The sequence below is a fragment of the Accipiter gentilis genome, chromosome 3, assembly GCF_929443795.1.
Source record: "Accipiter gentilis chromosome 3, bAccGen1.1, whole genome shotgun sequence".
In the NCBI taxonomy this organism is placed as follows: domain Eukaryota; kingdom Metazoa; phylum Chordata; class Aves; order Accipitriformes; family Accipitridae; genus Astur; species Astur gentilis.
In genome coordinates, this window is record NC_064882.1 from 746,706 (window position 1) to 759,202 (window position 12,497).

Below are 12,497 nucleotides of genomic sequence, written 5' to 3' on the forward strand. Positions count from 1 at the left end.
TTTAGTTGGATACACAATGAATGATCTCATTTTTGAATGGCAAGAAAAGGGAGCAGTTCAAGTAGCAGAAGGTCTCACTCTGCCACAGTTTCTGTTGAAAGAAGAAAAGGATTTATGTTACTGCACCAAGCATTACAACACAGGTAGGAAAGCATAGTAGTGATTAAAACTGGAAAGATGTTGAAAATTTATTGTTACTTTGGAGAGTTGTTTTGGTTTTTTACATATTCTTACTGAACTCACAAGAAGATTAAAATGTACAGGTGCATTGGGCAGGATAATGCAGTCTTAAATAACTGACACAATGAAACAAAAGTACCTGAAGGCTGATCAAACTTCTATTTCAGTAAACTTCTTAAGAAAATACATAGTTGAAATAATCAAGAAACAATTCAGTGAGGAGTTTTATTTTTACAGCGGGTGCCATGACCACCTACACGCTGGGATCTGAAGCACTGCTAAAATCCAAAGGTCCATGTGCTGTTCACTAAGCATGGCCTGGCTCAGTCAGGAAAAAGGGACACAGGGTTGCCAAGCCAGCTGTCCCTGCCCTAGTTCTTAAAGCAAGGGAGCAATGCAAACAATCTGAAAGCATCCTTAATGTACAATGGCCAGGTGACCAAACTAGACATGGCCTTTCTGAGATAAAGCCTTTGTAGAACTGCGATGTTTAGCTCATCATCTCTGGATTTACTTGAAAAAGGGGGGGTTTAACATAACTAATATTTTATTTTTAATTGTAAAAAATTATCTCAATAACTAGACAATCACAAGCATAATCATCCTCAAAAAAAACATGTAGCAAAGGCTTAGAATGCACAGCTTCCATCTTCTCATGGGAAAAGAAAACCTAGAACTCTTTCATTCTAATACATATCTCTCTTCATTTATGCTCTACAGTTTGATTCTTAATAAACATATCTTGAAATTTAAGTTTAGAACTGATTTATTTGGATTCTGCTGAAATGCCAGAAAGGATAAAATTCAATAGGTGACTTTCATAACAAATGTCCTATTGCAATCAAAATTAAGGAAGAATAATTTTCAGCACTGAGTTTTATCACAGCAGCCATGGTGCCCTAACGGAGGGAAAGGTTCTCTAATAATTTCCACTTAAAGTGGGGATATATTGATAGAGATGTTCTGTCGTGTTCCCTAAAATAAATTGGAAATACATAACATGCACTTTTACTGGACAAATACTAATATCTGGCTAATCCTTAAAAGCCTTCCAGAAATGGAGATACATATCCTACAGCAGGGTAATTTTTTCACTCAAACATCCCTTTGTGAATGATAATAATGAAATTAATATTATTCCTTTTTTCTTTTTACCGTAATCCCTATGACAAACAAGAAAATTTTGCTTTTGTTATTTTTGTTTGTCTCCTTTGAGATATATAGGCAACCTCTTCTTCCATTTTAGGACTCTCCTGCTTTTGTGCCTTTTTAACATGTGCCTGTAACTGTACTTCTATAATCTGTATAGTGATATTAAGAAATGACAATTTGTGGTAGAAAATATTCTCCTCATTTTTCCAAAGTTCATTTGGACAATATGATGCATCAAAAACCTCTAACTGAGGAACTAAAACATTACTGTGGGACTTAATGTGATATTGAATGGAAATCTGTTTTAAAATGTTGGAATTTCCAGTGATTTCCAAATATCTCTCTAAACATCTCATCCAAAGCTAACTTGTACTCTGATTTGTCTGAGAATTTCATTACAATCATCATAGTTTAAACGTTTTGATTTTGACTGAAACTTCATTTTTTCAATATTTTTGAGCCCCTACCTTTTTCTTTATAAACTATGTTTCAAGCCTATTTGAGTTGGTATTAATTTTCTTCTAGGCAGAAAGAGGAAAACATGCTAGGCCTAGGCATAACACACTAGGTTGCATGGGGTCAGCTTACATCTACTGCCTTTTCCTGTGGCCCTAAACTGAGCTGAGAAGCGGGAGGAACAGATGTAATTAACTGCATGTAAGGTCTCTCAAAATGTGCCTGCAAGAGAAGAGCACTTATCCTTGTGAACCGCTGTCACAGTTAGGTGGGAGAAGACGTTTACCGTCATAACTCTAGAGGACAGCGTGGCCAATAATCAGTCTGTTATATTTCTGCATTGCTGTGGCCAAACTGCATTTCTGTGGCCAAACAGGTACTCTAAAATGTGAGTGCAGCCCACAACTCTGAAAAGATGGCCGAAGTTTGTGCCTCTAATTAAAAAAAGAATTGGGCCATTTAATTTGTCCATAAAAAGTCAAGCCATTTACTAATACAGAAAACTTGGAAGCCTGGATGCAGGAACCCACCATACACTTCAGGATGGAGACTTTAAAAGTCCTCAGCAAACAAAAAGACAATTGCACAGCTGTGGAACCTGCCTATGACTGGCCGAGGAGAAAAAAATGCAATCCTGAGTGGCAGCAGCTGCAGGCAGAAGGGTATGCCCTCACCAGAGGAAGCAGCAGAGTGGCCTGCTCTGAGTTACAGCACCAAAATGACAGGTACAAATCTAGACGAATTTTGGCAGGGCAAACCAGAAAGAAAAGATAGTCTTACTCATGCAGGACTACATTTATTGTGACATTCTTTTCTTCGTCATAACAGTATTTTCACCAGAGTATTTATTTTTTTATTCAAGTCTTCAGTATGAAGTTAATTTAATCAAATTAGAGGGGTTTGGTTTGCTTTCTAGAAGGGTAGGAGTGCCCTTCATTTCTTTGTTACAACCAGTATTATTAAGTACCATGTGTAGGCTAAAAATCCCTAAACATTATATTAAAAGACAACAACAACTAAGAGTTTCTTTTCCTCCATTATTTCACTCAGGTATGTGACCAGTAATGTGCTTTCTTAAGGCTCCTGCAGTGAGATACTGTAGACAGATACCCCTTTTGGATAGTCCAAAAGAAACAAAAGAAAAATAATTTTCCAAAACTAGAAATAAAGCCTATTTCTCTGGCCTATGACAGATTAGATAAAATGAATTCTTAAAAGAATGCTAAGCAACAGCAGCTGGTATGCAATAAGTGACCAAAGAAGAGTGTTCAATTTAAATTTAGTTACAACACAAAATGACAAGTTTTTCTGAGACATCTTGTAAAACAGAAAAAAAAAATCCCCAAAATCTCCCTGAGAAACAAATTAACATGGAGCTTCAGGACAGTATGTGGAAACTCATCAGCACATGTCTCATCAGTGTTTCATGTCCAATTGAAAATGGATCACTGTAACTACAGCTTGAAAAATAAACTGCTTCTAAAGATAGGGACATAATGGTTTCAGCAACAGTACAGCATAATGGCTCATCAAGTCTTGTGTTCTGAAGTGACGCAACAACATTTCTGATCATTTTCATGTTTTTGTGTCCACTGGCATATCCGCAGTGACGAATTTGGGAAGTGAAGTAGAATCGTAACAACTAGAAAAATCACAACGTGAACCATTTACATTACAAGGATAGTCTTGCTTTACCGCATCCTCATTCACTTCCTATGTGACATGCATTGCTCCCCTGGGCTTTTATGCAACACCCAATCTTAATTTCAATCACAGGTAATTCCAATCACAGTTGCAAAAAGCCCAATATACGATAGCATGAATTTATACATAATAGCATTGGCTAACAGGCACAAACAGAAATACTTTGAATCTTGGCTTTATTCCTGCACCATGGATAACACACTACACCTGCACTTGAATGATGCTGCTCAGAACTGTCTTTATGTCTATTGATGGGGTTTGGCTCAAAGTATTGGATGTAGTGGTCTTGGAAACAGCGGAGCTATGGTTGCTACACTCACCACCAGAACTGATTCGTTCTGTATGTTACCATTTCTGATAACTCTGTATCCTTAAATCTGTGATCTTGATGAACAGCCCACTTCCTTAACTCCACATTCCCCATTCGACCTCCTAACACGTACATCCCAAACACAACCTTTTCTCATGATTCCTTTGGTAGCCCCTTAAGGTCAAAGAAGTTGTTTAATAACCTGTAGATTATGCCCTTTCTAGGTCCTACGTTCAACTGACTTAACGGCCTTACATTTGTTGCCAACATGATAGTGATTAAAGGAGGCATAGCTTTGATGCCTGACTCTGCCCACAAGAACTCAGACCCCCACTTGTTTCGACAAATACCTAAACCACTCTTTTTGAGACTATTGCAGTGACTTTTGAGCCATGGCTTTTTAACTCCTTGGGGTTTTTTCATAGACCACTTCTCAGAAAAGGAAGCTTGTACTTTTTGTCCAGAAGGTATTCCATGAGCATGAAAACTCTGAAGCTGCTCATTCCTTCACTGAAAAAGGAGAAATGATAAACACTTCAAAGAACAGTCTATGACAGGCTGAGGACATGACCATCCATAGACACAGAAGACAGCACTGCCTGACTCCAACAGGGCATTTTTCTCTGCAAGAGAAGAAAACTCACCTTAATTGTCACCCCTGCACTGAACAAAATTTAAACATTCTACTTCAAAGTTTCATTGAATAAAAAGGCTCCCAGGCCTTTTCTGTAGAACTGCTACCTACCCAGTCCATCCCCAGCCTGTACCAGTGCATGGGGTTATGCCATCCTCATCACAGAACTGTGCATTTGTCTTTGCTGACTGTCATGCTGTTGCAGTGAGTCCTCCAGCCTACTGAGGTCCCTCTGAATGGTAGCTTGGTCCTCCATTCGGTGAGAGATGGGAAGTGGAAATTCATCAAGCTGAAAAAAAATTAATTGCTCTTTTCCACATTTATTTTCAACTTTCCTTTACTGCAGTCGTTATCAGTCTTACACCAACATTAAGTTTACCACCTGCCCCAGTATTTGTTTCCAAACAAGCTATGTAAAGTCACTTCCTTCCTGACCAAGAACTTACGTAGTCAATGGCAGGTGACAGCACCAGCACTGGTATCCCCCAGTATACCACTGATATCCACAGACTGTGACTTGGAGGAAAAACTGAATGTTAGTACATTCCTATAGCTGTTTTGTGAATCTTGGCTTTAGATACATATACACCAGCCATATGTATGAGAACTCGTCTAGTTCTATATGCCAGGCACTTGACAGTCATCATTTCTAGTCAGGCTGCATGACCATAGATAAAGCCTGAATGTTTTATGATGAGGAAAAGGCAAGTACTTTTATAAGCAGTTTTAATCAGCAAAATATACTCAAATTGCATTTTTTATTTCTGTGCAAATTGCAAAAAGTGTCTGGAGACTGCACTTACCAAGTGCTTTTTTATTACCTTTTCTCCTTCTTAGAGAGGCATGAAAGTAATTTTAGCTAACTTTACTTAAATGTAATCAATTTTATAGATACAGTCTCTTGAAATAACCAGCTTTGCACACACACATAATTTATGGAGTGTCTTGTTTATTCAAGAAATTTTATCATGGGAAGGCAAAAGGACAGAAAATATTTAGCTGTATTTCAGTAATAAGTAAAGCAGAATGCCTCTCAAATGACTGTGTAACATTCTGGAAGGAATAAAAAGGAAATCTTTTTACTGAATAAGGTAAACTCAGCTAGACTGCTTGCCTAGTGGTGATTATGATAATGACTCTAACAGGAGAGAAAGTAAAAGGAGCAGTACTGCCTCACAGAAAAGTCAGTTTATCCATTGTCTTTCTTCATGCTCTCTGTGAAAATCATCTACCATTATGATTGTGGTGTGATACATAACATGCTGTACTATGTTGCCAAGAGAGGTTAATTGTGGTCTTATTTTAGCAGATGCAGAGCAAAAAGAAAGCACATAACAAAAAGCAGAAGGGAAGTGCTGGTGGTCTATGTCATCCCTCTTATGGCAATACAGTTTTATTTCCTTATGAGTCTGTGCCTGTTTTGAGCCAAACAGTTATTTCAGTTAGAATATAAAATTGTCCTCAGAAAATTTCTTTCAACATTAATAACTTTAAAAATAAAAAGCTTTCTATTTGGGGTGTTGGGGCTTTTTTCATTAATCCAGTTTGTCTGAGGATACTTGGAGTCAATACCCTCACTCTCATTAAAGACAACAGCAACCTTTGCCAGGGTGATTCCATCCTATGTACTAGATAACCTAATCCATTAGGGCTCATGCATGCAGGGCACTTAACAAAAGCCTTGATTAATTACATGATGAATGATTTGGTTTCAGGACGATACTGATCAAAACTTCATCTGTCTGGAGCTTTAACACACACATACATAAAGGACTAGCTTTCTACTACCTGGCACACTGAAGTGTCCCAACTCAGGACGAGATGAGTGCCGGAACCAGCATTAAGGAAGGGCTGAAAAAATACAGCAAAAGGGATGTCCTGCAGTGAGATCATGTTATACATATACATTATATCTCATGAACTATTCTCAGTGTGTATTGTCCTGCAATAGACATTTGTTTTGGGTAAATATTGTCCTTTTTTCCTTCATACAAAGGTACAGAGAGTATACAAGAATACTCAAAGCATTGCAATGGCAACTATTTAGTGAGAGCCTGGGAATACGAGGTATTAAACATTAGAAAACAGTCAAAGTCATAAAATGCAGTAGCTACGTTGCATCCATCCATACAAAATCTATTTCTTGATTCCACCTATTGTTTTGTCTTAGAAGAGTCTTTAACTTTTGTTTTTAGAAGAGAAGGCTGTCTTTACTTTTCTCTCTATAGAGAAAAGTGTGTCAGCAGGCTTTTGCAGTATGTTATCTTTTCACATAAAATGAGGAACTGTGATTTTTGCAAGTCCAAAAATGATAGACACTGCAGAGGTTCAGAATAGCACCTGGAAATAAATACTCTGTCTAACACAATTATCAAGCTCAGATTGAGCTTGAACGCTTAGGATCTTAGGATAGGGAGTAGAGGAATTGAGCTGCTTAAGAAAGGGATTTCCAGAAGACAGACAAACAGGAGAAGCTCTGTATTTTATTAAGGGATCTAAATCTAAGTCAGTCATTTAGGCTGAGCATATCCTCGCCAGTGAGAAGTCCCACTCTCCCTTTCTCCTGTCCTGCTGTCTTTCAAGTACTTAATTTCATGTTAAACCTGTGCCTCTAGCTATTTTTCAAGGAGGAAAATGCAGTGCTAGAGGAGAGGACCACCATCATCACAGTTCAATTGCCCCAGGACTCTGTTAGCAAATCTTCATAGTTAGCAATATTTTGGCCCTCAGGCTGGCTGTTTGTTGGTCATCAGTTGCTGGTAAAACCAGAATTGTGTAGTCTACATCCATATTGACAGATGTGTTAGAATCAGAATATAAAATATCTGCTTCCTAGATCTAAGACTTATACTCTGCAGGGCTCCATAAAGATTTATTCAGATTTGCTTAACTTAGTTTAGTTCAGTTCAATTTTGCTAAGCTTTGAATCATTCCCTATTCAGCAAATATAAAATGCTTATTTTAAGTAAATAGTTTAATGTAATTTCATTAAGCTATATAGTCTTTTAGGCCACAGTCCTCTCTCCATCCATAACATATTTCACAGTACATCAGATATTAGCATTATCAATGGCTTTTCTTATTAGGAAGGCCAGACTATGATTTACTAAGTAGTATCAAGAACCAGAACCTTCAGCAGATATCTCTCCATTCCACCTGGATTAACAGCTGAATCTGTGCATACTTAGTTCCTTTTTTTTGTTGTTTATACTTATTAATTTTATTTTTATTATGTTACTAATTTTTTTTTTCATAGTGATTTAATAATTATTATTATTCTTACCTTATTAGAAATTACCTATTTCTCAGGCACACTATTTCCTTGGCTCAGTTTCCTAAGGTGATTCTCCATTATGAAAACTTTCTAAGTAGCTTCAGAAACAGCTACTCAGCCTTCCTGGGAATTGTAAACATGACCATGACATTGTAAGGGTACAGTAAGAAAAGCTTCCCCCAAGGCATATCTTAAGGGTTGCTAAAAGGGGACAAATATATTTAAGTTCTACCAAGTACTATCTCTGGAGCTGTTTGAGGCAGGCGAAACTGAAAAGAAGGATTCCTTATGGCCTGAAAGCTACTTATGCTTGATTTCCCTTGCACATCCCACACTGCTGGCAGTACCTTTTAATCACACAAGCATACTGCTGCCTGCATAGCCCACTGCTTAAATAGCACCTACTGTAGTCAGAGGAGGCTGTGCAGTGTGAAGGTATGCTAAGGTAGAAAATTGCTCTTCTGGGGTTACTCACAATGAGCCACAGCAGCAACAACAAAAAGAAGAATCTGTGACCTAGACACTGACTCCAAAGAAAAGCCACTTATACTTTCCAGGAGAAATAAAAACCATACAGACTGACTGGAATATACATTTTTCCACTACAATATTGGTTTCAGTGTGGACATTGCAGGGAAATCGTGCCAGCCCAGCAGGTATGACATTGTTACCAAAGAACATGTGTAAGAGAGAAAAATGCACGTGCATTTTTACCATAAATACCACTACGTTCACTTCATATGCATAGGTACAGCATTCAGCAAGACAGCACTTTTGGTGCTTTTAGCACACTTGAATCCCTGGTTAGGCTAGACCTACAAACACAAAGAACATTACCTCTGTTTCAGGGAAAAATGTTTATCCTTTAGGAAGCCCTCTGTAACAGTTCTTTCTTTTGCATTACAAAAATCTGTCCATTGTATGGATTGTGTGCACATCTATATTTAGCTATGGTCCGAAACTGGCATCAGGCCTTAATTTGTTACTCAGCCTCAGCAAAACCACAATACTACAAAGGTTTCATATACTCCTCCTAGCCAATCTCCATGACATTTACAGTGCATATCAGAATGAACTAGAGCTTACCTTTGATGTACTGCAAATGAATTATTAGAGCAATGCTCTTAGCTGCTTGTCTTTCTCCTTCCCCAACCGAGATGACTTCATGGGTATGTCTCTTCTGACCCATTCAAGCATCCAGTCAAATAGATTAAACCACAGCTAACCTGGCTTTGAATTCAAAATAGAATACAGGAAGAGAAAGGAGGCCCACAGCTGGATGCTGGCTTCAGCTGGGAAACAACAGCACAGTCTCTGCTGGCTGCCTTCTAGCTGAAGCTCACATCTGCTAGTGCAAATGTGTTTTTTCCCATTCTGCCTCATTAGCCAAGCTTATGCAGGTGGTTCTAATCTCAGCCAGGAAGGGCAAAAACTAACATCACCCCTTCCACACTTAGACTAGCAACTACTGCAATTGCAGTGCCGAGACTGACTTCCAACTGCTTCTGTTCTCCAATAGTCAGCAGTGGAGTAACAGAGAGAAGTGTCTACCTGGGTAGCTACGAGTCTGCCTGGGGAGTTGCCACATACTAATTTTTTCATGCTACACCGGAACAGAGCACATGAGGAATACAGTGGTCTTGCCTGGGAAGCAGTGGACATATGACTGGCATGTCCGTAACTCATTGAGCCCAAAACGAAGGTCAGAGTCTAAGTCACACATTCTGTGGAGTAAGCAAAGGCATTTTTCCACTTTGAGACACACTTCACTTACTTTTTTTTTTTACCTTGGCTAATGATACAAAAATACAAAACCAAGCAAAAAGATTTTTTCAGTATGATTCCTCTGACACATCACCCAGTCCTAGTTCTGGCCTCTTCATAATCCCATCTCTTTTCTTTTCTGTGGTTACAATATATTCCATTTGCACTTCTTTCTTTCATAATCTTCCAATTTTTTTAGGGTTCTGTTGTCCACAGGTATTCCTCTCTTTCTGCTTAGTACAAACCTGGCAAACTTGCAACAACATAAAAATAATCCACATCAGATCTAGTATATTATTTATTGCTTCCTGTTTAGGACCACAGTATTTTTGTGCTCAGAGCTCTGTAATAATCCAAGCCCACTTGAGTACTCGGAAAGAGACTCACATCTCTTGTCTCACCTTTCTCTGGAGAAAAAAAATATGTACAAGCAATAGCCAACATTTATTGACACCCCAGTTAAGCATTTATTACCCATTCTGATGCTCCTTCATTTTCCTCCCTAATTTGTTTTGAAAGAAGAATATAGGACCCTATAAGAAGAAAATGTTGCATGCTGAACTGTAATTCTTGCTGATGTGATGCCAAATAAAACAGCTTTGCAAGAGACCTAGACTTGGTTGATGCATTTCTGTCACTCCTTACCACCATGGTTTACTGTGATGTATGAGAGAAGAGACTGCTGCTGTCTAAGGCTGCTGGATTAACAGAACAAATGTCACAAAAAAGAAATCTTCAGCATAAGGACCAGTTTGAAGTAAGAATATGATTCTGACAAAGGCCAGTCAGTGTAGAACTTCTAGTTATATGGGGTGTACTGAGCTGCTAAGTAAAAGAATGTATCATGCAGGTATCCATTCAAAGATTCTGAAAGAGAAACATAGGGGAAAATCCTGGCCTTTTCTGAAGTAAACATCAAAATTCCCGTTCACTTTGTTAAACCAGGACTTCATCCCTTGATTGAAGCAGAAATCAGTTTTGAAGCTGGGGCAGCAGATGGTTGAACCAGGATTTGGGACACAGGTTTCAGGAGTGTAGATAGGATTCAGAAAACAGCAGCAATTAGGAATGGAACTAATAATTGAGCCGGCAGATATGAAACTCCTGAGATATATCATATAATTTTAAAATTGAACATCATAACTACTGTCTTTCTAAATATTTTTTTTGGTACCTCAGCAGAATAAAAATTGCGTACAATGAGTTTTACTATGACAGCATAGAAAGAACTAATGGCCTGTTAAGAGAACTATTACAAAAATAATGAAGTTCAAAAGATATTTCCAAGCACTTAATATGCCTAGAATAAAAACATTTCAGTTTGACTTTACCTGAAACTCGTTTCCATATGCCTAAGACTATTGTCACAGCATAATACACAATATATTAAATTAGTATAGGATAAGCTCCTAAATAAGTCCATTACATAAGTTTTGTTAATATGGTAAATATTAAAGCACTATTAATGTGGAACAATTTGCTATAAAATGGCATTTTGGCAAATAAAAATGCATTAGGAAAATATCTGTCAAAACCTACTGAAAAACATAACCAAAAAACTTCATACCACAAAATAAATAACTGTATAGCTTTCCATGTTAAACTTAGAATTAGGAAATGCTTTCATTCAAATGAGGAAAAAATCTGATGTATGTCTATTTCCTGCTGTGAGAAACTGTTTCATGTATACACTATTTATAGTAATAACATTGCCTTCAGCACCATTCTTACATGACTAATATGAGCATTGAGAAGAATTATAAAATCTAATGAGACCAGGTCAAGATCTGTGAAATAATCTACAGTTTACCGGGTTAAAAAAAAACAGTTGGGATAAGAGAAAAAAATGGTTTTATGGCATTTCTATGAGCAAACAGTAGATTATTTTTTTTGTTCTGGTTTGGTTAAATCAGTGGAAGTTGATTGATGTTCAGTATCTGGAAAAAAATAATTAACATCCTAAAATTGCCTAATCTCAAATTCTCAATTTGTGTTTGAATCACGGTCATTGTACTTTTGAGCTGGAACTGTTTGAATGGGGATAAAGGAAGAGATTTAGCAGAATCTCCTATTGATAACCTAATGCCCACACTGATCTCACTATATTTTTTGCAAATTCATTGGACTAAAAAAAATAAGTTTAAGCTTAAAATTGAAACAAAAGATAAAGGAGATATACAATGGGAGAGCAAGCCTTTTCTTTGCATACAACAGTATTGCCAAACAATAAGTGGAAAACCAAGTGTGATCTCACAGAGGAACTTTCCTATGTCATAATGAATTGTGGTTTGTATTTTATAAGGAAAGAAGAGTTCCAGAGGTTATTGAATTCTTAAATTTTCAGTTTTTCTGTCCCCTTTCTTTCCAGTGTATATTCCTGTTACAGTGGGAACCATGTATATTAAAAATCACTGAAAAGAAATCGAAACATTCATCTTTCATTAGAGAACAGAGTGTGCACTAAATGTTGATGGTAAAGAACATTCTATTTCAATTCAATATTTCTTCTTTGTTATAAAAAGGAAAGTTTACATGTATTGAAGTCCGATTTCACCTTGAGAGGCAGATGGGTTACTATCTCATCCAGATGTACATACCGAGTCTCTTGATCGTCATTCTCTCCTGGGTGTCATTTTGGATCAATATGGATGCAGCTCCAGCCAGAGTGGCTTTAGGCATAACAACTGTACTGACCATGACAACACAAAGCTCGGGTTCACGAGCATCTCTTCCAAAGGTAGGCAGAATTTCCTTTGTTTGTGCCACGTTAGTACAGTCATAATGCTATGTGACAAATAAACACTTTCAGCCAACCTTATGTGTTTTAATTATCAGTATTTAAGCATCTTCTAAAGGAGATAAATAACTTTGAAATATTTAAAGGTTGAGTCGCCAAATATATTCTATTTGTCCCGTCTCAACTATTTAGCCAACCACACACCTACTAAATTCCATAAAGCTCAGCAAGTGATGAAAGCAATGTTATTCAATACTACATAAATGCCGCCTAGCAATTGACTAGT

The 12,497-nt window shown here is 37.4% G+C and overlaps 1 protein-coding gene across 3 annotated transcripts in view; it reads left to right on the forward strand.

Moving 5' to 3' along the window:
• GLRA3 (glycine receptor alpha 3) overlaps positions 1-12,497 on the forward strand; it is a 99,615-nt gene that overhangs the window by 68,407 nt on the left and 18,711 nt on the right. For all 3 annotated transcript variants that reach the window (XM_049796035.1, XM_049796026.1, XM_049796042.1), the window contains exons 6-7: positions 6-143; positions 11,997-12,211. In XM_049796035.1, coding sequence (XP_049651992.1) covers positions 6-143; positions 11,997-12,211 — 353 coding nt within the window. The remainder of the gene's footprint in view (positions 1-5; positions 144-11,996; positions 12,212-12,497) is intronic.